This window comes from Ranitomeya imitator, chromosome 7 (assembly GCF_032444005.1).
Source record: "Ranitomeya imitator isolate aRanImi1 chromosome 7, aRanImi1.pri, whole genome shotgun sequence".
NCBI classification, from domain to species: domain Eukaryota; kingdom Metazoa; phylum Chordata; class Amphibia; order Anura; family Dendrobatidae; genus Ranitomeya; species Ranitomeya imitator.
This window is the reverse complement of record NC_091288.1, coordinates 34,281,843-34,305,778: the sequence shown is the minus strand read 5'-3', so window position 1 is coordinate 34,305,778 and position 23,936 is coordinate 34,281,843. Positions and strand designations below refer to the sequence as shown.

The following is a 23,936-nucleotide window of genomic DNA, read 5'->3' as shown; positions in this document are numbered from 1 at the left end:
ATCTGAGTCCATGGTGGCGTAGTGTGTTACTTATGGTAGGCCTTGTTACATTGGTCCCAGCTCTCTGCAGTTCATTCACTAGGTCCCCCCGCGTGGTTCTGGGATTTTTGCTCACCGTTCTTGTGATCATTCTGACCCCACGGGGTGGGATTTTGCGTGGAGCCCCAGATCGAGGGAGATTATCAGTGGTTTTGTATGTCTTCGTATGTCTTCCATTTTCTAATTATTGCTCCCACTGTTGATTTCTTCACTCCAAGCTGGTTGGCTATTGCAGATTCAGTCTTCCCAGCCTGGTGCAGGGCTACAATTTTGTTTCTGGTGTCCTTTGACAGCTCTTTGGTCTTCACCATAGTGGAGTTTGGAGTCAGACTGTTTGAGGGTGTGCACAGGTGTCTTTTTATACTGATAACAAGTTTAAACAGGTGCCATTACTACAGGTAATGAGTGGAGGAAAGAGGAGACTCTTAAAGAAGAAGTTACAGGTCTGTGAGAGCCAGAAATCTTGATTGTTTGTTTCTGACCAAATACTTATTTTCCACCATAATATGCAAATAAAATGTTAAAAAAAACAGACAATCTGATTTTCTGGATTTTTTTTCTCAGTTTGTCTCCCATAGTTGAGGTCTACCTATGATGTAAATTACAGACGCCTCTCATCTTTTTAAGTGGTGGAACTTGCACTATTGCTGACTGACTAAATACTTTTTTGCCCCACTGTACATGTGATGAAAGACCTCTGAAGAAGCCAGTTTTGGCTGGAATGTGAAACCATCTGATGTGCATGGGGGCCTCCGAACTCTCTCTCAACAGAGGATGTCACTGAGAAAAGGATCGTTTTTTGGAATTCCAAGGCCAGATTCTTTTGCTTTTTGGAATTATACACTGTTGCCAGAGGTCTCTGGCATTGGCTTTCTCCTCTCTCCCCGATGAAACACATGAGCGCCCATTTCATAGAGTAATATGCTTCAGGACAGTCTAAGCTCAGGGCTAGGAAATACTCCATGGAACTACTCCATCACTATAAACATGCATGCCGGACCAAATATACCTGTTTATTTCAATGTAGAAAAAGAAAGAGGTGAAGTGTCTGGTGGCTGTTTTCTCCAGTTGGGTATAAAGGAAATGGTATGGTAAAATACAACATGCTCTATCCTTCTTTTCCTAACATCTGATGTAGGAGGAGAGTCAAGAGACCCCTAACACATTAGATAGAAGTCTGATTCTTCCAAAACTATGATATGTATGACCAGCTTTATGCATCTGCTACATGGAAAAAATATTCTGTAAATTATCATAGATGGTGTCTGCGCACTTTTCAAGGTGAGGAGCTACATAAAAAAATATTTGTTTTTAAAGAAAATGTTGAAATTGCATTTGGTGATCAGTAATTGAATTCTTTAAATATGGGGACTTCCTTCAGCACCACATTTTGATAAACATTTTGTAATAGTCTATATTCTCTAGGTAAATGGACGCAGCACCTCCTCCTAATCCCTCTGCTCTATACATACAAAGTTCACATTCAGGACCAATGAGATCACAATAAATCATTAATGATACTTTACAGAAATCATTTCAGCATCAGAATTTGCAAACTTAAATTTCTATAGTAGTTATCTGCAAAAACCTAAAATAAAAAAAAATAAACTGCATGTAAACAATACCAAAACTCAATTCGAGCTACCACAGTCCCTCTGGTTAGCAGGATCAAGGAGGTTCCCTAATTTCAGACTTTGACTGTACAGTGATCAATCCATCATAGTGTCAGAGATGATTGGCGAAGTAACAGGGGCAGTTGACATATACCCAAATAGGCGCCAAGCGATGATATAAGAAGTCGATCTGCATTCATTGATTTTCATGTAATAATAATCATGATGAAGGTTCAATCAAATATTAATTTCCTCTCCTGCGTACACATTATATATACAGTGGCGTAACTAGAGTCTGATAGACCCCGGCACAAGGTTGATTCCCTCCTCAGCATGTTGATCAGATGGATGGGCCCTTCCCCATTCTAAATCCTATAAGATCAAACAGGTTGCACCCCTTCTCCATTATGTAGTAACTAGATGGTGGCTCGATTCTAACGCATCGGGTATTCTAGAATATGCATGACAGAACTTGTTCAGTAAACGTAGCATATAACAGCCACGTATTATATAACACAGCCACGTAGTATATAGCACAGCCACATAGTATATAGCACAGCCACGTAGCATATAGCACAGCCACGTAGCATATAGCACAGCCACGTAGCATATAACACAGCCCACGTAGCATATAGCACAGCCACATAGCATATAGCACAGCCGTGTATTATCTAACACAGCCCACATAGCATATAACACAGCCCACGTAGTATGTAACACAGCCCACATAGTATATAGTACAGTCCACGTAGTATATAACACAATCCATGTAGTATATAGTACAGTCGACGTAGTATATAACAGCCACATAGTATATAGCACAGTCGATGTAGTATATAGCACAATCCACATAGTATTAGGTACAGTCCACGTAGTATATAACAGAGCCATGTAGTATATAGCACAGTCCACATAGTATATAGCACAATCCACGAAGTATATAGTACAGTCCACATAGTATATAACACAGCGCTCCTGGTATATAGCACAGTGCACGTAGTATATAGCACAATCCACATAGTATATAGTACAGTCCACGTAGTATATAACACAGCCCACATAGTATATAGCACAGCCACATAGTATATAGCACAGGCACAGCCCACGTAGTGTATAGCACAGCCACGTAATATGTAGCAGCCACATAGTATATTACACAGCCCATGTAGTATACAGCACAATCCACATGGTATATAGCACACTGCACGTAGTATATAGCACAGCTATGTGGTACATAGCACAGCCACGTAGTATATAGCACAGGCACAGCCCACATAGTGTATAGCACAGCCACATAGTATATAGCAGCCACATAGTATATAGCACAGCCACAGAGTATATAACACAGCCCACGTAGTATATAGCACAGCCCACGTAGTATATAGCAGTGTGGGCACCATATCCCTGTTAAAAATTAATTAAAACAAAAAATAGTTATATACTCACCTTCCGGCGGCCCCCGGATCCAGCTCAGGAGTTAGCGATGCTCTCGCCAGGTCCGTTCCCAGTGATGCTTTGCGGCAATAACCCGTGATAACGTAGCAGTCTCGTGAGATCCTACGTCATCTGGGGTCATTTCGCAAAGCATTACTGGGAACGGAGCTGCCGAGAGCATCACGAGGATGGGGAAGGCTTTGGGGGCCGCCGGAAGGTGAGAATAGCATGATTTTTAATTTTTTAAATTATTTTTAACATATCTTTTTACTTTTGATGCTGCATAGGCAACATCAATAGTAAAGCCTGTCGCTGATTGGTCGCGGCCGGCCGGGCGTGACCAATCAGCGACGTGGGATTTCCATTGCAGACAAACAGACGGAAATGGACATTAGACAATTATATATATAGATGTCCCTTACCTTGGACTCCTTCCTAGTATATATGTCCCCCATCCTGGGTCTATACTAGTATATATGTCCTTCATCCTGGCCCCATCCTGGTATACAGCTCTGGCAAAAATTAAGAGACCACTGCAAAATGTTGAGTTTGTCTGATTTTTCTCTTTATAGGTATATTTTTGAGTAAAATGTAAATTGTTCTTTCATTCTATAAACTTCTGACAACATGTCTCCGAATTTCCAAGCAATACATTTTGTATTTTTTTTCCGAAAAGGAGAAATGGTCAAAATAAAAAAAACAGTGCTTTCAGACCTCAAATAATGCAAACAAAATAAGTTCATAATAATTTAGAAACAACAATACTAATGTTTAACTCAAGAAGTTCAGAAATCAATATTTTGTGGAATAACCATGATGTTTACTCACATCTTTCATGCGTCTTGGCATCCTTTCCACCAGGCTTTCACACTGCTCCTGGCACAAAAATGTAACCAGTTCTTCTTTGCTTGATGGCTTGTGACTATCCATCTTCCTCTTGATTACATTCCAGAGGTTTTCAGTGGGGTTCAGGTCTGAAGATTGGGCTGCCCATGACAGGGTTTTGATGTGGTGGTCTCTTAATTTTTGCCGGAGCTGTATATGCCTATGGCCTCCATGCTGGTATATATCATAGAATCATTGAATGGTAGAGTTGGAAGGGACCTCCTGGGTCATCTGGTCCAACCCCCTGCTCAAAGCGTCATCCTGGCCCCAATGATTCTACTCACCTCCCCTCTGCTCCCCCGCTGCCCGGTGTTCTCTTTTGAATCCAGCTGTTGACTTCAGCATGCAAGTGACGGGAGCGCATCATGTGACTGCCATGTGCCCCCAGTCACGTGCATGCCAACGTCAGCTGCTGGCCTCTGATCGTCTGGCCACTTGTATTGCAGTGCGCAGACCTAGTGTCTGTCGGTCCCTCACCCGCATGGGCCCTGTCGTGATCGCGACCTCTGCGACCACGATCATTATGCCCATGTATATATTTATATACTATATATATATATGTTTTATGCCTGGATAAAATTAGCATTTTATTGTTTGATTGCTGGGCATGTTAACACAGCACAATTACTGAGTTTTAGTGTTCGTTTGAATAATTCTCTTATGACGATCATCCTGTGTAAAATGTATTTTTAGAAACATGACTGCTTTCTTTTAAAACCACAACAATCCACATAGTCCAAAAGAAATACGGAAGGTTTGGGCTTTATGTCCATAATATGGACTTGGAAATGAAACCATATTATCAGGTAAGAAACAGCGATGCTATGTGTTTTATGCCTGTGCACGTAATCGCTGTGTGTGTACACCTGTATTGGCTATAGAAGAAAATGTAAAAGCTTTATTTTGTTTATGTTTTTTATTATAAAATTGACCTTGTGTTTTATACAGAAAATGAATATATTCACAGAAATGAAGATGGAAATGTCCTAGTTTTTAATATGGACACTGGTAGGACATCCACAGTTTTGAAGAATACAACATTTGTAAGTACCAAGCCAATATACGGATTAATAGATCACTGTTCACTTCAATTTTCTATCTATCTATCTATCTATCTATCTATCTATCTATCTATCTATCTATCTATCTATCTATCTATATATCTATATCATATTTAGATACAGGTGCATCTCATAAAATTAGAATATCATCAAAAATGTATTTCAGTTCTTCAATACAAAAAGTGACACTCATAGTATATAGAGTCATTACAAACAGAGTGTTCTATTTCAAGTATTTATTTCTGTTAATGTTGATGATTATGGCTTATAGCCAACTCAAAGAGAGACACCAGACCCAACAATGCAGACGAGCTGAAGGCTGCTCTCAAAGCAACCTGGGCTTCCATAACCCCTCAGCAGTGCCACAGGCTGATCACCTCCATGCCATGCCGCATTGATGTACTAGTTAATGCAAAAGGAGCCACGACCAAGTATTGAGCGCATTTACTGAACATTCATTTCAGTAGGACAACATTTCGGATTTTAAAATCATTTTTTTCAAGCTGGTGTCATAAAGTATTCTAATTTACTGAGATAATGACTTTTGGGTTTTCATTGGCTGTAAGCCATAATCATCAACATTAACAGAAATACTTGAAATAGAGCACTCTGTTTGTAATGACTCTATATAATATATGAGTTTCACTTTTTCTAATGAAGAAATGAAATCAATTAACTTTTTGATGATATTCTAATTTTGTGAGATGCACCTGCTCTTTTTCTAATCTTTGTCATATCTATCGGTTTTTATATTTCTATGTACAAGCCAGAAAGATAGATACATAAATAGATATCTATATAAATTGATGCATAGATAGAAAAATACATAGATGATAGACATATGATAATTAGACAGATGAATGGTACCTATCTGTGACAAAAAACCCACAAATTAGTTATTTGTCATTTTCATCTTTTTACAGGACGATGTGAATGCTACAAATTATTTCATATCTCCAGATAGAAAATTTGCTGCCCTCGAAAGCAACTACAAAAAAGTAATTTAATTATTGCAATTCAATGTCACTCAGGATTACAGATATAGAGAATATTGTTCAGTATCCATGTATAGAAATGTCCAAGTACTTTTTTTTTAAATATCTGGTAATATTGCTATTATTGTAGTAAGTGCATATAAATACGTTTTTTTCCCCCATTGATGGCAAATATTTGATTCAGACTTCAGGGTTTGATTGAAATCTGTAACTCTAGTTACACACTAGTTGCACATTCTATGATTTTACGGTCTTCTTGAGGGTCCAGCTATCAGAGGGTTTGCTGTAATTTAGGTGTTTTATTGAGTGAAAGGTGTGTTCGCATACCCCTGCTAATGTCATCATCAGTTATGTAAAAAAAACAGTTGAGGAAAACTGTACTGACATGGAAAGGCCCCGAGTGAGCTCTACTATGGACACCCACCATCCAATATGTAAACCCAAATGTCTCTCTTCTCCCATCCATATTGGATGGTGGGTGTCCATAGTAGGGCTCACTCGGGGCCTGTCCTTGTCAGGACAAGAGCTTTACAAGGGTGCTACAGGGAAGATAGTGGAAGTGTACCTACCCCCACCATTTGCCCTTTACTCTGGAACCACCACTCTAAATTGGGAGGCATTTTCTTGATACGTCCGTCTAGATTGGTAAGACTGATCCAATTTTTAATCTTGAGCACTGGTTCACTTGAGCACTTTTTTTGGTTTATGTATGTGTTTTTGTTGGGATCCAAGATTTTAACTTGATTATATTGAAAGTTATGTTTTATATAGTGGGTATCCTCCATAGGTATTTTTGATTTGTCAGCCCTGAGGGTATAGAAACGGCGTGGTTTACTGCACGCCATAGCTATTTATATCTCAGTAAATTAGAATACTTTAGAACACCAGCTTGAAAAATGATTTAAAAATCTGAACTGTTGGCCTACTGAAATGTATGTTCAGTAAATGCACTCAATACTTGGTCGGGGCTCCTTTGGCATCAACTACTGCATCAATGTGGCGTGGCATGGAGGTGATCAGCCCGTGGCACTGCTGAGGGGTTATGGAAGCCTAGGTTGTTTTGATAGCAGACTTCAACTCACCTGCATTGTTGGGTCTGGTGTCTCTCATCTTCCTCTTGACAATACGCCATAGATTTGCTATGGGGTTAAAGGGAACCTGTCACCCCGAAAATCGCGGGTGAGGTAAGCCCACCGGCATCAGGGGTTTATCTACAGCATTCTGTAATGCTGTAGATAAGCCCCCGATGTTACCTGAAAGAGGAGAAAAAGACGTTAGATTATACTCACCCAGGGGCGGTCCCGCTGCTGGTCCGGTCGGATGGGCATCTCTGGTCCACTGCGGCTCCTCCCATCTTCATTCCATGACGTCCTCTTCTGATCTTCAGCCACGGCTCCGGCGCAGGCGTACTTTGTCTGCCCTGTTGAGGGCAGAACAAAGTACTGCAGTGCGCAGGCGCCGGAAAGGTCAGAGAGGCCCGGCGCCTGCGCACTGCAGTACTTTGCTCTGCCCTCAACAGGGCAGACGAAGTGCGCCTGCGCCGGAGCCTTGGCTGAAGATCAGAAGAGGACGTCTTGGAATGAAGATAGGAAGCGCCGCAGCGGACCAGAGACGCCCATCCGACCGGACCAGCAGCGGGACCGCCCCTGGGTGAGTATAATCTAACGTCTTTTTCTCCTCTTTCAGGTAACATCGGGGGCTTATCTACAGCATTACAGAATGCTGTAGATAAGCCCCTGATGCAGGTGGGCTTACCTCACCCGCGATTTTCGGGGTGACAGGTTCCCTTTAAGGTCAGGCGAGTTTGCTGGCCAATCAAGCACAATGATACTGTTGTTTTTAAACCAGGTATTGGTATTTTTGGAAGTGTGGACACCATCGTGGTAACTCTTATCTGAACTTGCTGCAGTTTTTCAATAACGTTTTAAAAATATGGCGCCCAGAATGGGACCGAATATTCCAGATGAGGAGTCACTAAGGAGGAGTAGAGGGGGATAATCATTTCTAGACTCTATGCTTCCCTTAGTACATCCTAGAATTGTGTTTGGTTGTTTCCTGCTGCATCACACTGTTGACTTATGTGCGGTCTGTGATCTGTTAGTATACCCAAGTCTTTTTCACACATAGAATCATGATGTCTTTCCTGCATGGCATTGTTTTAATACATGGCTGAATGCACCTGATCAGGAAACTGTCAAAATTTCTGCTTTCATTGAGATGATCATACTTGCTGATGAGCAATTACTCAAGGGCATTTGACTAGCAGCTCCTGACTGCTACTTACCATCTTAATTTCTATGGAAACAGTAAGGATGTACTTCATTTTTCAAAAATATTTAGAATTGAGAGTCCTCAGTGGTTGATACCTTTTAATGGCTAACTGAAAAGATGGTAACAAATTGCAAGCTCTCGAGACTACACAGGCCTCTTCATCAGGCAAAGACTAAAACAAATTCTGAAGAATCACATATTTATGCACAACATGGCATGGAAAAAAAGGGGAAAAACCATGGGTAAGACAGGTGACATGAGGCCTGTGTAGTCTCGAAAGCTTGCAATTTGCTACCATATTTTCAGTTAGCCATTAAAAGGTATCAACCACTGAGGACTCTCAATTCTAAATATTTTTCTATATACTGGCTAACACGGTACCAAGATATATTTCTTTCCTATATCTTCATTTTTCATACATTAATTTTGCATTTTTGGCTTAGTTTTAGTTAAATAAATAGTGACATAGTGTAATTTGTCATGTGTTTTTTGTTCATCTGAGGGTGTTTTTTCTGAAGTTTAAGGCAGTCTAGGACCAGAATTTTTTAAAATTATATCCTAATATGTAAAACCATAGAATTTAGAGGAGTACTTAGTTTTTCTCACGATTGTATGTTGCTCTGAGAAATAAAACAAAATAATTCCACATAAAAGTAGAAAAAGGTAGCATGAGCTCATCACAATGTGTCTCAAATAGGTCTGTAATGCATTTTATGAGAGGAGTAACCTCTGGCCCACAATGGAGTCTCTTTAAGCTCAGTTTAGGTGGAGTCGATTTAAGATGTTTAGCCAAAGATGTTCTCTGCTAATGTCATTTAAGTGTGTCGTTATTAGAAAACCACTTGTACAGATGCCAGGGCTAAGAGTAATATAACAAACAATTCATGTGACAAATACAATGTAACGCTAAGCCAACCAGGTGGGAAATTAACCAAAGCTTTTCAGAATTCTTCCAGTTTCACCATTTTTGATGACTACATGTTTTATTTTTAAGTTGGGAAATGATGGAAGTTGAGGCCAAAACCCTTATCTTCAGTAGCAATGTCAAAATCTTTTGTTCTTTTCCCCCTCTAACATCTGACATTACTGAAGAGTCAGGAGACTCACATGTCCATTAGATCATCATCCAATCCTGCCAAAATTTTCCATACTTACAACTTTTATCCAGTGTGTGTGGCCAACTTTAGAATGTTCTGTTAAAGATTTCCAAGAACCAAAAACTCACAAAAGAGAAGAGAGTAAGTGTTTCTTTAGAGCGCCACAGCCTATATTTCCCAAATTTTGTAAGTAGTCCAAACTCACGGACTCCATTAACGTGATCATGTATCAATCACTTAATCTCCAACTGCTCAAATTAACTCAACCCTGGTCATTATAGGCTTCTATAGTGGTTAATATTTAGTCTAGCCTAACTTCCAAAAGCCTGGCTGTAGCCAGTGTAATACGGACACTTAAATGTGGCTACATCAATGCAGTTTTACAGGTCTAAAGATCATCTATGGTTGGATTACTCCTTCACATGTACAGCTATTTTATACAGACATGCTGAGATAAGTTAAAAATTAATGAGCATTGCTACAAGTGTATTACCAATCAAAATTTTGCCAAAATTATGGTTGACTTTGTATAAAACATAGCGCAAGCACACAGAGTTGAGTCATAATTTAGAACAAAGAGGGAAAGGTATCCAGCAACAGATCTATTGGTGAATAATTATTTAAAAACAAAAATCTTTAATGTAGAACATGGTTAAAATTATGGTAAAAAAACATTAGTTTAAAAAAAAGGCAAGTAACCCGGGAAACTCATGGTCTTGCGCGTTTTAAACCGACTGGTTCTTAATCATAGTTCACACTCTGAGCTAAGATTAAGAACCAATTGGTTTGAAACGCGTAAGGCCATGAGTTAAGGTACCGTCACACTAAGCAACGCTGCAGCGATACCGAAAACGATCCGGATCGCTGCAGCGTCGCTGTTTGGTCGCTGGAGAGCTGTCACACAGACAGCTCTCCAGCGACCAATGATCCCGAGGTCCCCAGTAACCAGGGTAAACATCGGGTTACTAAGCGCAGGGCCGCTTCTGTGCTTCTCTGCTCTGGCTGTGAGCGCCGGGCAGCCGGAAAGCAGAGCGGTGACGTCACCGCTCTGCTTTCCGGCCGCTGTGCTCACAGCCAGAGCAGAGAAGCAGAGCGCCGAGGGACAGACAGCGGTAGGTAAGTATGTAGTGGTTGTTTTTTTTACTTTAACGATGGTAACCAGGGTAAACATCGGGTTACTAAGCGCGGCCCTGCGCTTAGTAACCCGATGTTTACCCTGGTTACCAGCGAAGACATCGCTGAATCGGTGTCACACACGCCGATTCAGCGATGTCAGCGGGAGATCCAGCGACGAAACAAAGTTCTGGACTTTCTTCCCCGGCCAGCGATATCACAGCAGGGGCCTGATCGCTGCTGCCTGTCACACTGGACGATATCGCTAGCGAGGACGCTGCAACGTCACGGATCGCTAGTGATATCGTCTAGTGTGACGGTACCTTTAGTTGCCTTTTTTCTAAACTAATGTTTTTTTACCATAATTTTAACTAAGATTTTTGTTTTTAAATAATTATTTACTGATGGATCTGTTGCTGGATACCTTTCCCTCTTTGATACTGCTCGTTTGTTGCTAACACGAACTTCTTGGATTCTACTGCGGTTAGCTGTATTTTTTTTTATTACAATTTTTTTTGTTTTTTTTATCATTTAGAACAGTATTTGTAGCTTGATTCCTCCAGAATACTTCACATAGAGAAGCTCTCCATTCTGGCTCAAAGAAGGTTGTCCAAAAAAGTACACCCTCTCTTTGATATCTGTATGACCTAACATAGGTCCTCTTCATGAGACAACCCTTTTGAGATCTCCTCCCAGGTATCTGACTTTTGTGGAGGGGAAGGGGTGGGAGATCATCCCTGTCTAATGTAAAAATTAATTTTAGCTCTAGGTTTAAAGAAGGTGTTTAATGTTTTATATTGATGACCTACCATTAGGATAGATCGGTGGGGGGCCGGTCAATTGCTTAGGAGTTGAGTTATTAAACAGTACGAGGCTGTGCTGTTCTGCTCCCTACACGGTTTATATCTGGTCACTGATAGAGCTGATTACAGCTGATCGGTGGGGCTGCTGATTGTCAGATCCCCACCGATCTTATACTGGTGATCTATCTCACGGATAGATCATCAATATCAAACTTGTGGACAACTCCTTCAAACCATATATTGAGCAAACTAGATTTTACAAATTTGTAAAATTCCTATTTCAGTGGAATTGTCTGTTTTATTTGGCTTTGATCTCACAGTAAGATCTAAAATCAAAACTAATTAATGATTTTAGTAAAATACACAAATATATATGATTTTTCTCTTTATATTCTGGAAATAAATTGTCATTGAAATAATAATGATAATAATAATAATCATGTTTCCTTCTAATGTCTTTTCAGCAATGGAGATACTCTTACACAGCAACATACAACATTTACGATATAGAGAATGGGTCAGTATTGATTTTATTTTTTTACTGGAAATATTTCATAATACATTGTATATATATATCTGTCAGTGATACCATTTTTTTGTATCTATTTTACAGAGTATTTATAAAAGCAAATGAACTACCTCATAACATTCAGCACATATCTTGGTCACCAGTTGGCCACAAATTGGTAAGTCGAATTTTAAAGTGGGATAAAATGAAAATGTATCCTGTACCAGTTGGTGACTTGTATTGTTTAAGAGTATCGTAGTTGTTTTTTATTACTTTTCCCTGTTTTCACATATAAAGCGCCGTGGAATAAATGGTGCTAAAATAATAAATTCCAAAATTTGTTGAAAGAAAAAAAAAGGGCCATTTTTCGATACGTGTAGCATCTCCATTTTCCGTGATCTCGGGTTGGGCGATGGCTTATTTTTTGTGTGCCGAGCTGATGTTTTCAATAATACCATTTTGTTGCAGATACGATTTTTTGATCGCCCTTTATTGCATTTTAATGCAATTTTGCGGCTACCAAAAACAGTAATTCTAGCGTTTTGACTTTTTTTTCTGGTTACACCGCTTAGCGGTTGGATTAATTCTTTTTTTATATTGATAGTTCGGATGATTCTGAATGCGGCGAAACCAAACATGTGTATGTTTGATTTTTTTAATTATTTTATTTTGAATGGGGGGAAAGGGGGTGATTTGAACTTTTATATTTTTTAAATATTTTTAAAAACGTTTTTTTTTACTTTTTGCATGCTTCAATAGTCTCCATGAAAGACTAGAATCTGCACTTGTCCGATCGGCTCTACTACACACAGACAATGATCAGCTCGCCTGTATGTAGCAGAAATGCTCACTTGCTATCAGCGCCGACCACCGGGCGGTGATCATAGCAATCTGGCAATAACAACCATAGAGGTCTGCTGGAGACCTCTGGTTGTAATGCCAACCCATCGGTGACCCGCTATCATGTGACGGGGTCACCGAAGGGCGGGATTTCCAGCATGCTTGCCAGAAGCATGAGTTAAATGCCGCTGTCACTAGTTAACAGCCGCTGGTGGATCTCGATTCCACCCGCGGCTGTTGTGAGCACATGTCAGCTCTATATATCAGCTGTCATGTGCCCGGAAAGGTGCGGGCTCAGTGTCGGAGAGGGAGCCTGACATCAGTGTACTATTACGCCCGATGTCGGAAAGGGGTTAATTTTTTTTTATTCTGTTGCAGAATAATTTAAAAAAAAAAGTATCTATATTTTCTTTTTTTAATTATTTTTAGGTGTATGTTCTGGATAATAATATTTATTTAAGACATGAACCCGGACAATCATCCAGTCAATTAACCAATGATGGGAAAGAAAATGAAATATTTAATGGAATTCCAGATTGGGTCTATGAAGGTAAGTCATGTACGGTATCTATTTTCTTCTTGATAGGAGCCTGATTTGGATAGGATTTACATATTGGTTAGCATTCTCTCCCGACTCCCCCATACACAGGAATTTGATCAAGCTCTCCTTTGTTCTCTATGAAGGCCTGACTCCTCTGCCGGTAACTTATCTCCTGGAGGTTTGGTCCTTGGAAATCTAACAGCCCATTCCTTCTCTCCCTCGACATCATCTGTCTGGGGAGAGCCGGAAGATCCCCGTAGACATTGGGCTGTCGGCTGATCCCGGCGATATCGGGATCTATTTAGTGGTAAAATCGTTTCATTATCTGAGACCACTAATGAGAAGGGTGCATAGGTCATTTCTCCATTCTGTTGTTTTTCCTGCTTCTAGCTGGAGTCCATGACATGATTGCCAACTTGACTTTTCATTTCTTCTGGACAGCGTATCAAAAAATCACGGACATACAATATTTTTGATGAACACATTGGGAAACCGTAATAAATCATTATGACCATAAATGTCTACGGAGCCTAATTGCGATATGAAGACATCAGCTGCATTCGTTGTAAATTGCAAAATCATGATATTTACAGTCATAATAATCTGTAAAAGTTTCTTCAGTTTCAAAAAAATCACTGACGCTTTATATTTTTTTAATGGATGGGGGGAAAAAAGCCTTCTTTTTATGTACTGCCCTGGAATTTTTTAATGATTGTCAATCCTGGTCCATAAGTCCCATACAAGTGTTTGATGGAGAAGTGGCGATCATCACACACATATACTACTGCCCACTCAAAAAGAGGCTCCTCTATTCTCAAAATCAGTGGGGGTCCTAATCGTCAGACGTCGGCAATTATACAATTAGCATTTTGCGATAGGTGTTCACCCCTTTTATCCTATTTTCTTTATTTTAGAGGAAATGCTGGGTTCGAAGTACGCTATCTGGTGGTCTCCAAATAGCAAGTTTATTGCTTTTGTCCAGTTTAATGATAACGACGTCCCTCTAATAGAATATTCTCTCTATGGTGAAGACCAATATCCAAAAACTGTCAAAATACCCTATCCAAAGGTAACTAATCTGTATATACGAAGAGCATTATTTTTGAGATCTGCGATATACAATATAATAAAGTGAATTTTAACTTCTAATCGATTTTCCCAGTGCATGACTTTAGAAATTCTAGTACAATGGTAAAAATGAATAATTAGTGCAGGTACACAGTGGATCGTGTTAGTAATAGAACTATTGATTAAGATCTCATCTGATAACGTTCGTAAAGCAATTTTTCCTCTCTAATTATTCAGAAACCTCAAAAGTTTCCCAACTAAATCTGCCAAGGATAAAGCTGGCAATGCACCACCAATATCTGACAAATGATATATGTCGTCGTCCTCAGATACACATGCACTTTCTGCTGAACTGTTCATCCACATGTTCTCAATGGGGAGAGTGGCGTACGCCATTACTAGACACCTATAGCAGCTTCTCAACTCCACAACACAGAAATTACTTTTACCTGATTTCTTTTCTAAACTATATGAGTGCCGTAAGAAAGTAAATTGAAGACGAGGAGGGAGATGCAGCTGCAGTTTTTCAGTGTTTTATTGAAACAGGTGGGGAAAGGTTGCGTATATTAACTCAGCTACTAGAAAGAATATATTATACAGAAAGCAGAAATGTACATAAGGCTGGAATAAAAATCTATATCTCTATCAATAACAGGCAGGAGCGAAAAATCCAGAAGTCAAAGTGTTCATTGTAAGGGTTGATGATCCATCATATACCAAAATGCAAGTGCCTGTACCTTCACTCATTTCTTCAAGGTAATCAGAAAAAAACTATCTATCTATCTATCTATCTATCTATCTATCTATCTATCTATCTATCTATCTATCTATCTATCTATCTATCTATCTAATATCTATCTATTATCTATCTATTATCTACTTATCTATATATCTATCTGTCTATCTATCTATCCGTTATCTATCTATCTATATACTATTATCTATCTATCTATATACTATTATCTATCTATCATCTATCTATCTATGTATCTACTGTCTATTATCTATCTATATATCATCTATTATCTATCTATTATATATTATCTATCTACTATCTATCTATCTATCTATCTATCTATCTATCATCTATCTACTATCTATCATCTATCTATCTATCTATCTATCTACTGTCTATTATCTATCTATATATCATCTATTATCTATCTATTATATATTATCTATCTATCTAGCTATCTATTATATATTATCTATCTATCTATTATCTATATATCTATCTGTTTATTATCTATCTATCTATCATCTATTATCTATCTGTTATATATTATCTATCTATGTATTATCTATTTATGTATATATCTATCTGTCTATTATCTATCTATCTATCTACTGTCTATTATCTATCTATCTATCTATTATCTATTCTATCTAATTATCTATCTATCTTTATTACAGACTATTGCAGGCTGACAATATATATATTAACATACATATATATGCTTCATCTACAGTGAATACTGCTTCAGCTGGGTGACGTGGATATTGGATGAGAGACTCGGTGTACAGTGGGTGACAAGAATACAGAACATATCAGTTATATCAATATGTGACTATGAGCGAGGCTCAAATAAATGGATTTGTCCAAAGGTACATGGTGATATTAACTATCTATTTATCTATCTAATAAAAATGGCAATGAGTTTTGAATAAATACCATTTATTCACCCTTTCAAAATGGGAGTGCTGCCATTTTTTATTTCATATACCATATATACAGTATCTCTGTGGTCTGGACTCTGTCTTAATAATCTCTTCTGTTGTCTTTTTTTTCCTTTTATATGAGCACATAAATCTAAATAAATATATGTGTGTATGTATGTATATATGAACTAAACTATAATTCCATCTTTCTTTTTTTCTTTCCTTCCTTCCTTTCATCTCTCTTTCTTTCTTTCCTTTCTTTCCTTCTTTCTTTCTTTCTTTCTTTCTTTCTTTCTTTCTTTCCTTTCATCTCTTTCTTTCTTTCCTTCCATCTTTCTTTCTTTCTTTTTCTTACTTTCTTTATTTCTTTTTTATTTATTTCTTTCTCATGCCTATTTACATTAACCAACAGAATACACTAAAATATCTACCGATAGTTTATGTATTCCTTCACTGCAGTACTAATTTTTTTCTTGATGTCTCCTAAGAATTATCAACATGTTGAAGCAAGCAAGACGGGATGGATTGGCGTGGTATGTATCTTTAATATCTTTACAGTATATATATATATATATATATACCCTATACAGGTGTGTTCTGTAACAAGTGCCAATAACTTTATGAATCAATTGAGAAAACTAGTTTTTTTTCGCACCACTACAGCGTTTTTTTTATTTTTTAATTACACTTCTAGAATGGTATCTCTAATATAAATAGTATAATTTGCGGCTTCAGGCGTCTTCTGTTGGTTGTTACCTGTGGGATCACTCTAAGTGTTTGCTGGGCGAGCCAGAGGTCGCATGTCAATGTAAGTCTATGACAGCAAGAACAAGGCCAGAACGAGGTTTTCAAAGACTTACCTTGGGAGCTTGTGATTGTTATCCCTGACTTCCGCACTGTCATAAGCTGTGATCACAAGATGGCGGATCAGGCCCAGAGTGGCGCCAAGAAGAGCAGAAGACGGTGGCTGGTAAGTATAATAGTAGGAACAGGGAATTATGAGTGCATTTTTGATACCACTTATGCTGTGAAATAAAATTAAAAAAACATGCTGGAGTGGAGCTTTAATCAACGCTATGACCAATATTTATAGATAAGTGCAAGTAAAATACAATTTCCTTATCTAAAACCCCAAACCAGGCCCAGACCTTGTCCCTTGTGGAGTCCACCACAACTTGTATATAAAAGCATTAAGATAAATGTTAACTAGGAAGAACTTTGCCACCGGCAACAAATACCCGCAGCCGGTTGCCCAGTGGTATGTTCAAATCTCTACTGCCAGTCATGGTTTAGCAGTGTATACAAAATTAGAAAAGGACCTTTTTTTTTTTTAATTCTTAAAGGGTATACAGGGCCTTGCGAAAGTATTCGGCCCCCTGGAACTTTTCAACCTTTTCCCACATATCATCATGGTTCAAACATAAAGATACCAAATGTAACTTTTTGGCGAAGAATCAACAACAAGTGGAACACAATTGTAAGGCTGAACAAAATTTATTGGTTATTTTAAATTTTTGTGGAAAATCAAAAACTGAAAAGTGGGGCGTGCAATATTATTTGGCCCCTTTAACTTAATACTTTGTTGCACCACCTTTTGCTGCGATTACAGCTGCAAGTCGCTTGGGGTATGTCTCTATCAGTTTTGTACATCGAGAGACTGAAATTCTTGCCCATTCTTCCTTGGCAAACAGCTTGAGCTCAGTGAGGTTTGATGGAGACCATTTGTGAACAGCAGGTTTCAGCTCTTTCCACAGATTCTCGATTGGATTGAGGTCTGGACTCTGACTCGGCTATTCTAACACCTGGATACGTTTATTTGTGAACCATTCCATTGTAGATTTTGCTTTATGTTTGGGATCATTGTCTTGTTGGAAGACAAATCTCCGTCCCAGTCTCAGGTCTTTTGCAGACTCCAACAGGTTTTCTTCAAGAATGGTCCTGTATTTGGTGTCATCCATCTTCCCATCAATTTTAACCATCTTCCCTGTCCCTGCTGAAGAAAAGCAGGCCCAAACCATGATGCTGCCACCACCATGTTTGACAGTGGGGATGGTGTGTTCAGGGTGATGAGCTGTGTTGCCTTTACGCCAAACATATCATTTGGCATTGTTGCCAAAAAGTTTGATTTTGGTTTCATCTGACCAGAGCACCTTCTTCCACATGTTTGGTGTGTCTCCCAGGTAGCTTGTTGCAAACTTTATATGACACTTTTTATGGATATCTTTGAGAAATTACTTTCTTCTTGCCACTCTTCCATAAAGGCCAGATTTGTGCAGTGTACGACTGATTGTTGTTCTATGGACAGACTGTCCCACCTCAGCTGTAGATCTCTGCATTTCCTCTAGAGTGATCATGGGCCTCTTGGCTGCATCTCTGATCAGTCTTCTCCTTGTTTGAGATGATGTACAATAACAAATTGTATTGTCACATACAACCCCCACATGATCATCCTAAGGAAAATTGGTGCTCATCTTCAACTCATATTCCATAGAGATCACAAATTGAAAGACATATTCCCAGAACTACCACTTCTCTCCTATAAACAGCCCCCTAACTTAAGGAATCTGCTTGTCAGAAGTGTCCTCTCATCACCATCAGTGACTGGCACATATTACCAACAAGTATAGTCTGTGTACCAAACACAAATCAGAACTATAAGGTCATGGTTTACTTTCCCACCCCCCTGAACAAATGTCCTGCTGTAGTATTCTCTAAATGTTGTGCTTGTTTCTTATTAATCTATTTGTAATCTTGCCTGAAGAAGGAGCCACTGTGCTCTGAAAGCTTGCAAACATATTATTTTCTGGTTAGCCAATAAAGGTATCACTCCTAGAATACTTTTGTCATCAGTGGGCAGAAAAGTATTCACATCGATCCTTGTTTGAGATGAAAGTTTAGAGGGACTGTCCGGGTCTTGGTAGATTTGCAGTGGTCTGATACTCCTTCCATTTCAATATGATCGCTTGCACAGTGCTCCTTGGGAAAGTTTTGGAAATCATTTTGTATCCAAATCCGGCTTTAAACTTCTCCACCACAGTATCACGGACCTGCCTGCTGTGTTCCTGGGTGTTCATGATGCTCTCTGTGCTTCAAACAGAACCCTGAGACTATCACAGAGCAGGCGCATTTATACGGAGACTTGATTACACACAGGTGAATTATATTTATCATCATTAGGCATTTAGGACAACATTGGATCATTCAGAGATCCACAATGAACTTCTGGAGTGAGTTTGCTGCACTGAAAGTAAAGGGGCCGAATAATATTGCACGCCCCACTTTTCAGTTTTTGAATTTCCACAAAAATTTAAAATAACCAATAAATTTCATTCAACTTCACAATTTTGTTCCACTTGTTGTTGATTCTTAACAAAAAATTTACATTTGGTATCTTTATGTTTGAAGCATGATATGTGGGTAAAAAGGTTGAAAAGTCTCAGGGGGCCGAATACTTTCGCAAGGCACTGTATCTGGGACTTTAGAAAAAATATATCTAACCCTAACAGGCAGATAGTTGCTAATTACCTGCCTGTTCTGCATGGCACAGTTCTTCCCCGGTACAGACCGCTCCTTCCGGGGATTCAAAAGCCTCTGTTGATGTCACGTCTACAGAGCGGAGACTTCTTTTCCGGTCCACTCTATCGATGGGGCGGGACATCCGATGTCATTCTGATTGACAGCCAGATCCCTGCTGCTTAGCTGTGGGAGCTGACCGTCAATCAGAATGTCCTCGAAGTCCCTTCCAGTCACGCCAGTAGAGGGAACTGTATCCTCAGCAGGAGCGGTCTGTGACTACTCTGTGTTGGGGAAGAACGTCATCGTGCACAACAGGCAGGTAAGTTGTAATTACCTGCCTGTTAGTGCTTAGGTGCATTTTTTTTGTAAATTCCTGGAGACACCCTTTAATGTACTGCTTTTTTTTTTGCATAACCATTGTATAAAATTGAGGGGTAAAGGGGACAACTATTATGATGGAGAAATGACTATAATTTGCTTGGTGATTGATAAACTGTGCAAGGAAGCCATAGGTCTCAGGTCTTCACATTTTAAGGGATTATTCGACTCTGTTCACCTATGGATCGGGAGGTGACAGCAATATGACCTTTGTTGCAAGGAATCACCATGTCAGAAATCCTAGAGAAATCACAAACCGGTCATTGACACCTTGTTGGCAAATTGTGGTCATGAGCAGGCAATAAATGGAGTGCGGAGATTATGCAAAACTGTGTCACACCAAGGGAGGAGGCAGATTGTGGTGAGGGAAAACCATGCAGCATAAACTAGGAGATGCACAGCAAGACCAGAATGGCAAGCAGGAGAATAAGTAGATATGAACAGTCCAGTGATCATTAACCCCTTACCGGCATCGGACGTACTATACCGTCCGATGCCGGCTCCCCTGCTTTGATGCAGGGCTCCGCGGTGAGCCCGCACCAAAGCCGGGACATGTCAGCTGTTTTGAACAGCTGACATGTGCCCGTAATAGGCGCGGGCAGAATCGCGATCTGCCCGCACCTATTAACTAGTTAAATGCCGCTGTCAAACGCAGACAGCGGCATTTAACTACCGCTTCCGGCCGGGCGGCCGGAAATGACGTCATCGCCGACCCCCGTCACATGATCGGGGGTCGGCGATGCTTGTGAATGGTAACCATAGAGGTCTTTGAGACCTCTATGGTTACTGATTGCCCGTCGCTGTGAGCGCCACCCTGTGGTCGGCGCTCACAGCACACGTGCAATTCTGCTACATAGCAGCGATCAGCAGATCGCTGCTATGTAGCAGAGCCGATCGGGTTGTGCCTGCTTCTAGCCTCCCATGGAGGCTATTGAAGCATGGCAAAAGTTAAAAAAAAAAGTTTAAAAAAATGTGAAAAAAATAAAAAAAACATAAAAGTTTAAATCACCCCCCTTTCGCCCCAATCAAAATAAATCAATAAAAAAAATATCAAATCTACGCATATTTGGTATCGCCGCGCTCAGAATCGCCCGATCTATCAAATAAAAAAAAGTATTAACCTGATCGCTAAACAGCATAGCGGGAAAAAAACTCGAAATGCCAGAATTACGTTTTTTTGGTCGCCGCGACATTGCATTAAAATGCAATAACGGGCGATCAAAAGAACGTATCTGCACCGAAATGCTATCATTAAAAACGTCATCTCGGCACGCAAAAAATAAGCCCTCAACCGACCCCAGATGATGAAAAATGGAGACGCTACGAGTATCGGAAAATGGCGCAATTTTTTTTTTTTTTTTTTTTTAGCAAAGTTTGGAATTTTTTTTCACCACTTAGATAAAAAATAACCTAGTCATGTTTGGTGTCTATGAACTCGTAATGACCTGGAGAATCATAATGGCAGGTCATTGTTAGCATTTAGTGAACCTAGCAAAAAAGCCAAACAAAAAACCAATGTGGGATTGCACTTTTTTTGCAATTTCACCGCACTTGGAATTTTTTTCCCGTTTTCTAGTACACGACATGCTAAAACCAATGATGTCGTTCAAAAGTACAACTCATCCCGCAAAAAATAAGCCCTCACATGGCCAAATTGACGGAAAAATAAAAAAGTTATGGCTCTGGGAAGGAGGGGAGCGAAAAACGAACACGGAAAAACGAAAAATCCCCCGGTCATGAAGGGGTTAAGGGTAATTAAACAGTCTGATGGCAATCCAAAAACAGACTCTAGTGACAAACCAGGGAAGAAAAACATAACTCTTTGCTATACCAAATGCATGAAGTTAGCCTTTACTATAATTTGCCAAGTCATCATAGTAAATGCCCTGACTGATCAGGTTACCAGATCTCCAGATTGTCTGACCAGTCGATCAGCCAAGCACTGTGATTGATTGGTGACCGGACCATGAACACAAGTAGCGCTACGGTGCGTGCTCCTTCAGTCCCGCTGAGAATCCTATTGTATTGCTGGTGACAGTGCAGAATCGTAGAGAGATAAATGACACCAATACATCCTAAAATAAAGGAACCAAGACAGTGATGCTTAAAACAGCTGGGGTAGAGCTTAAAGACCCTAATAATGGTCTGTTCACCTCCATTGTAATTTCATTTACCAGTGCATTCCTGAATACTCAAAGTTAAATCCAGCTCACCATGATGACATCTTGATGGTGTTCGGAGCCTGGAACAGCCACATCATAAAAAAATCATGACTTGAAACGAGTTGATGTCGCATTTTACCTTGCTGTATTGCTGATTTTGTCCTCTGTCATGCACTTCATGTGAATAAAAATGTATTCACGGTTTGTCGATCTGGATTATCTTGAGTCATGAAGAGGACCCTGCTCTTGTGGGCTTACATTCTGCAGGATTATGGGGAAGGAGACAGTAGGTCAGGGGTTGCAGTAGCTCTGATGGTGTTGAGGTGGGTTTTCAGGTTCCGTTTGAAGGATCCAAATGTGGTGGATAACCGAACGTGTTGGGGCACAGAATTCCAGAGTATGGGGGATATTCAGGAGAAGTCTTGGAGGTGATTTGGTGAGGAGCAAATAAGCATGGAGGAGAGAAGGAGGTCTTGGGAGGACCGGAGATTACATGAGGGAAGATATTGAGAGATTAGTTCAGAAATAAACAGAGGAGACAAGTTATGGATGGCTTTGTAGGTCAGTGTTAGTAGTTTAAACTGGATACTCTGGGAAATTGGGAGCCAGTGAAGAGATTTGCAAAGAGGGGAAGCAGGAGTGTAGCGAGAAGAGAGATTAATTAGTCGGGCAGAAGAGTTAAGGATGGACTGAAGAGGTGGGAGAGTGTTAGAAGGTAGGCCACAGAGGAGGATGTTGCAGTAGTCGAGGCAGGAGATGATTAGGGCATGCACCAGCATTTTGGTAGAGTGAGGGTTGAGGAAAGGACGGACTATGGAAATATTTTTGAGCTGGAGGCGACAGGAGGTTGCGAGAGCTTGGATGTGCAGTTTGAAGGACAGGGCAGAGTCAAGGGTTACTCCGAAGCAGCGGATTTCCAGGACAACGGAAAGTGTGATTTAATTTATTTTGAAAGATAGATCAGATAGGGAAGATGTGCGCGATGGAGGAAAGATAATTAGTTCAGTTTTGTCCACATTGAGCTTGAGGAAGCGAGAGGAGAAAAAGGAGGATATGGCTGACAGACACTCTGGGATTCTGGAGAGCAGAGAGGTGACATCTGGGCCAGAGAGGTAGATCTGAGTGTCATCAGCATAAAGGTGGTACTGGAAGCTGTAGGACTTTATGAATTATCCCAGGCCAAGTGTATTGATTGAGAAGAGTAAGGGTCCTAGGACAGAGCCTTGAGGGACACCAACAGAGAGGGGGCAAGATGAAAATGTAGTATGGGAGTATGAAACGCTAAATATGCGGTTGGTAAGGTATGAGGAGATCCAAGATAGGGCAACGTCTTTGACACCAAAGGAAGAGAGGATCTGTAGTAGGAGGCAGTGGTCAACTGTGTCGAAGGCAGAGGACAGGTCTAGAAGGAGGAGTATAGAGAATTGTCTGTTAGCTTTGGCTGTAAGTTGTTCGTAATTTTGGTCAGCGCAGTCTCAGTGGAATGGTGGGGACTGAAGCCAGATTGTAGGCTGTCAAAGAGAGTTAGATGCAAAGTGTGAGGAAAGTTCAGCATGGACATGCTGCTCAAGGAATTTGGAAGCAAATGGGGGGATAGCTGGACATAGCGTTCAGGTCAAGGGATGGTTTTTTTGAGGATAGGTGTGGTTGTGGCATGAAGATACTGCATGGAGCAGCCCTGCTATTAGAGGATATGCTTTAAATGGAAGATAACCTCAATCTGTTTTGAGAATGAGGTCTCATCATGGGTGACCAAGTCTTTTCATTTGTATGGGCCCCATTCATAAGATAGATGTTGATCCTGTAGCCTATGGATATGCCATAAATGTAGGAGATGGGACACCCCTTTAGCCATGCATGTTCATTAGTCATATATGTCATATTTGATGTTAATATGTTTGTTATAATGCCATGATGCGTATGTCTTTTTTATCTATATCTATATATCTTCTC

General features: G+C 40.0%; 1 protein-coding gene across 1 annotated transcript in view; it reads left to right on the top strand.

Annotated features, from left to right (window-relative positions):
• Positions 1–23,936, top strand: part of LOC138644533 (prolyl endopeptidase FAP-like) — a 164,566-nt gene that overhangs the window by 67,639 nt on the left and 72,991 nt on the right. Inside the window, exons 4-12 of the mRNA XM_069733051.1 lie at positions 4,920–5,014; positions 5,956–6,030; positions 11,776–11,828; positions 11,925–11,997; positions 13,089–13,209; positions 14,115–14,269; positions 14,924–15,024; positions 15,738–15,873; positions 16,416–16,460. Coding sequence (XP_069589152.1) covers positions 4,920–5,014; positions 5,956–6,030; positions 11,776–11,828; positions 11,925–11,997; positions 13,089–13,209; positions 14,115–14,269; positions 14,924–15,024; positions 15,738–15,873; positions 16,416–16,460 — 854 coding nt within the window. The remainder of the gene's footprint in view (positions 1–4,919; positions 5,015–5,955; positions 6,031–11,775; positions 11,829–11,924; positions 11,998–13,088; positions 13,210–14,114; positions 14,270–14,923; positions 15,025–15,737; positions 15,874–16,415; positions 16,461–23,936) is intronic.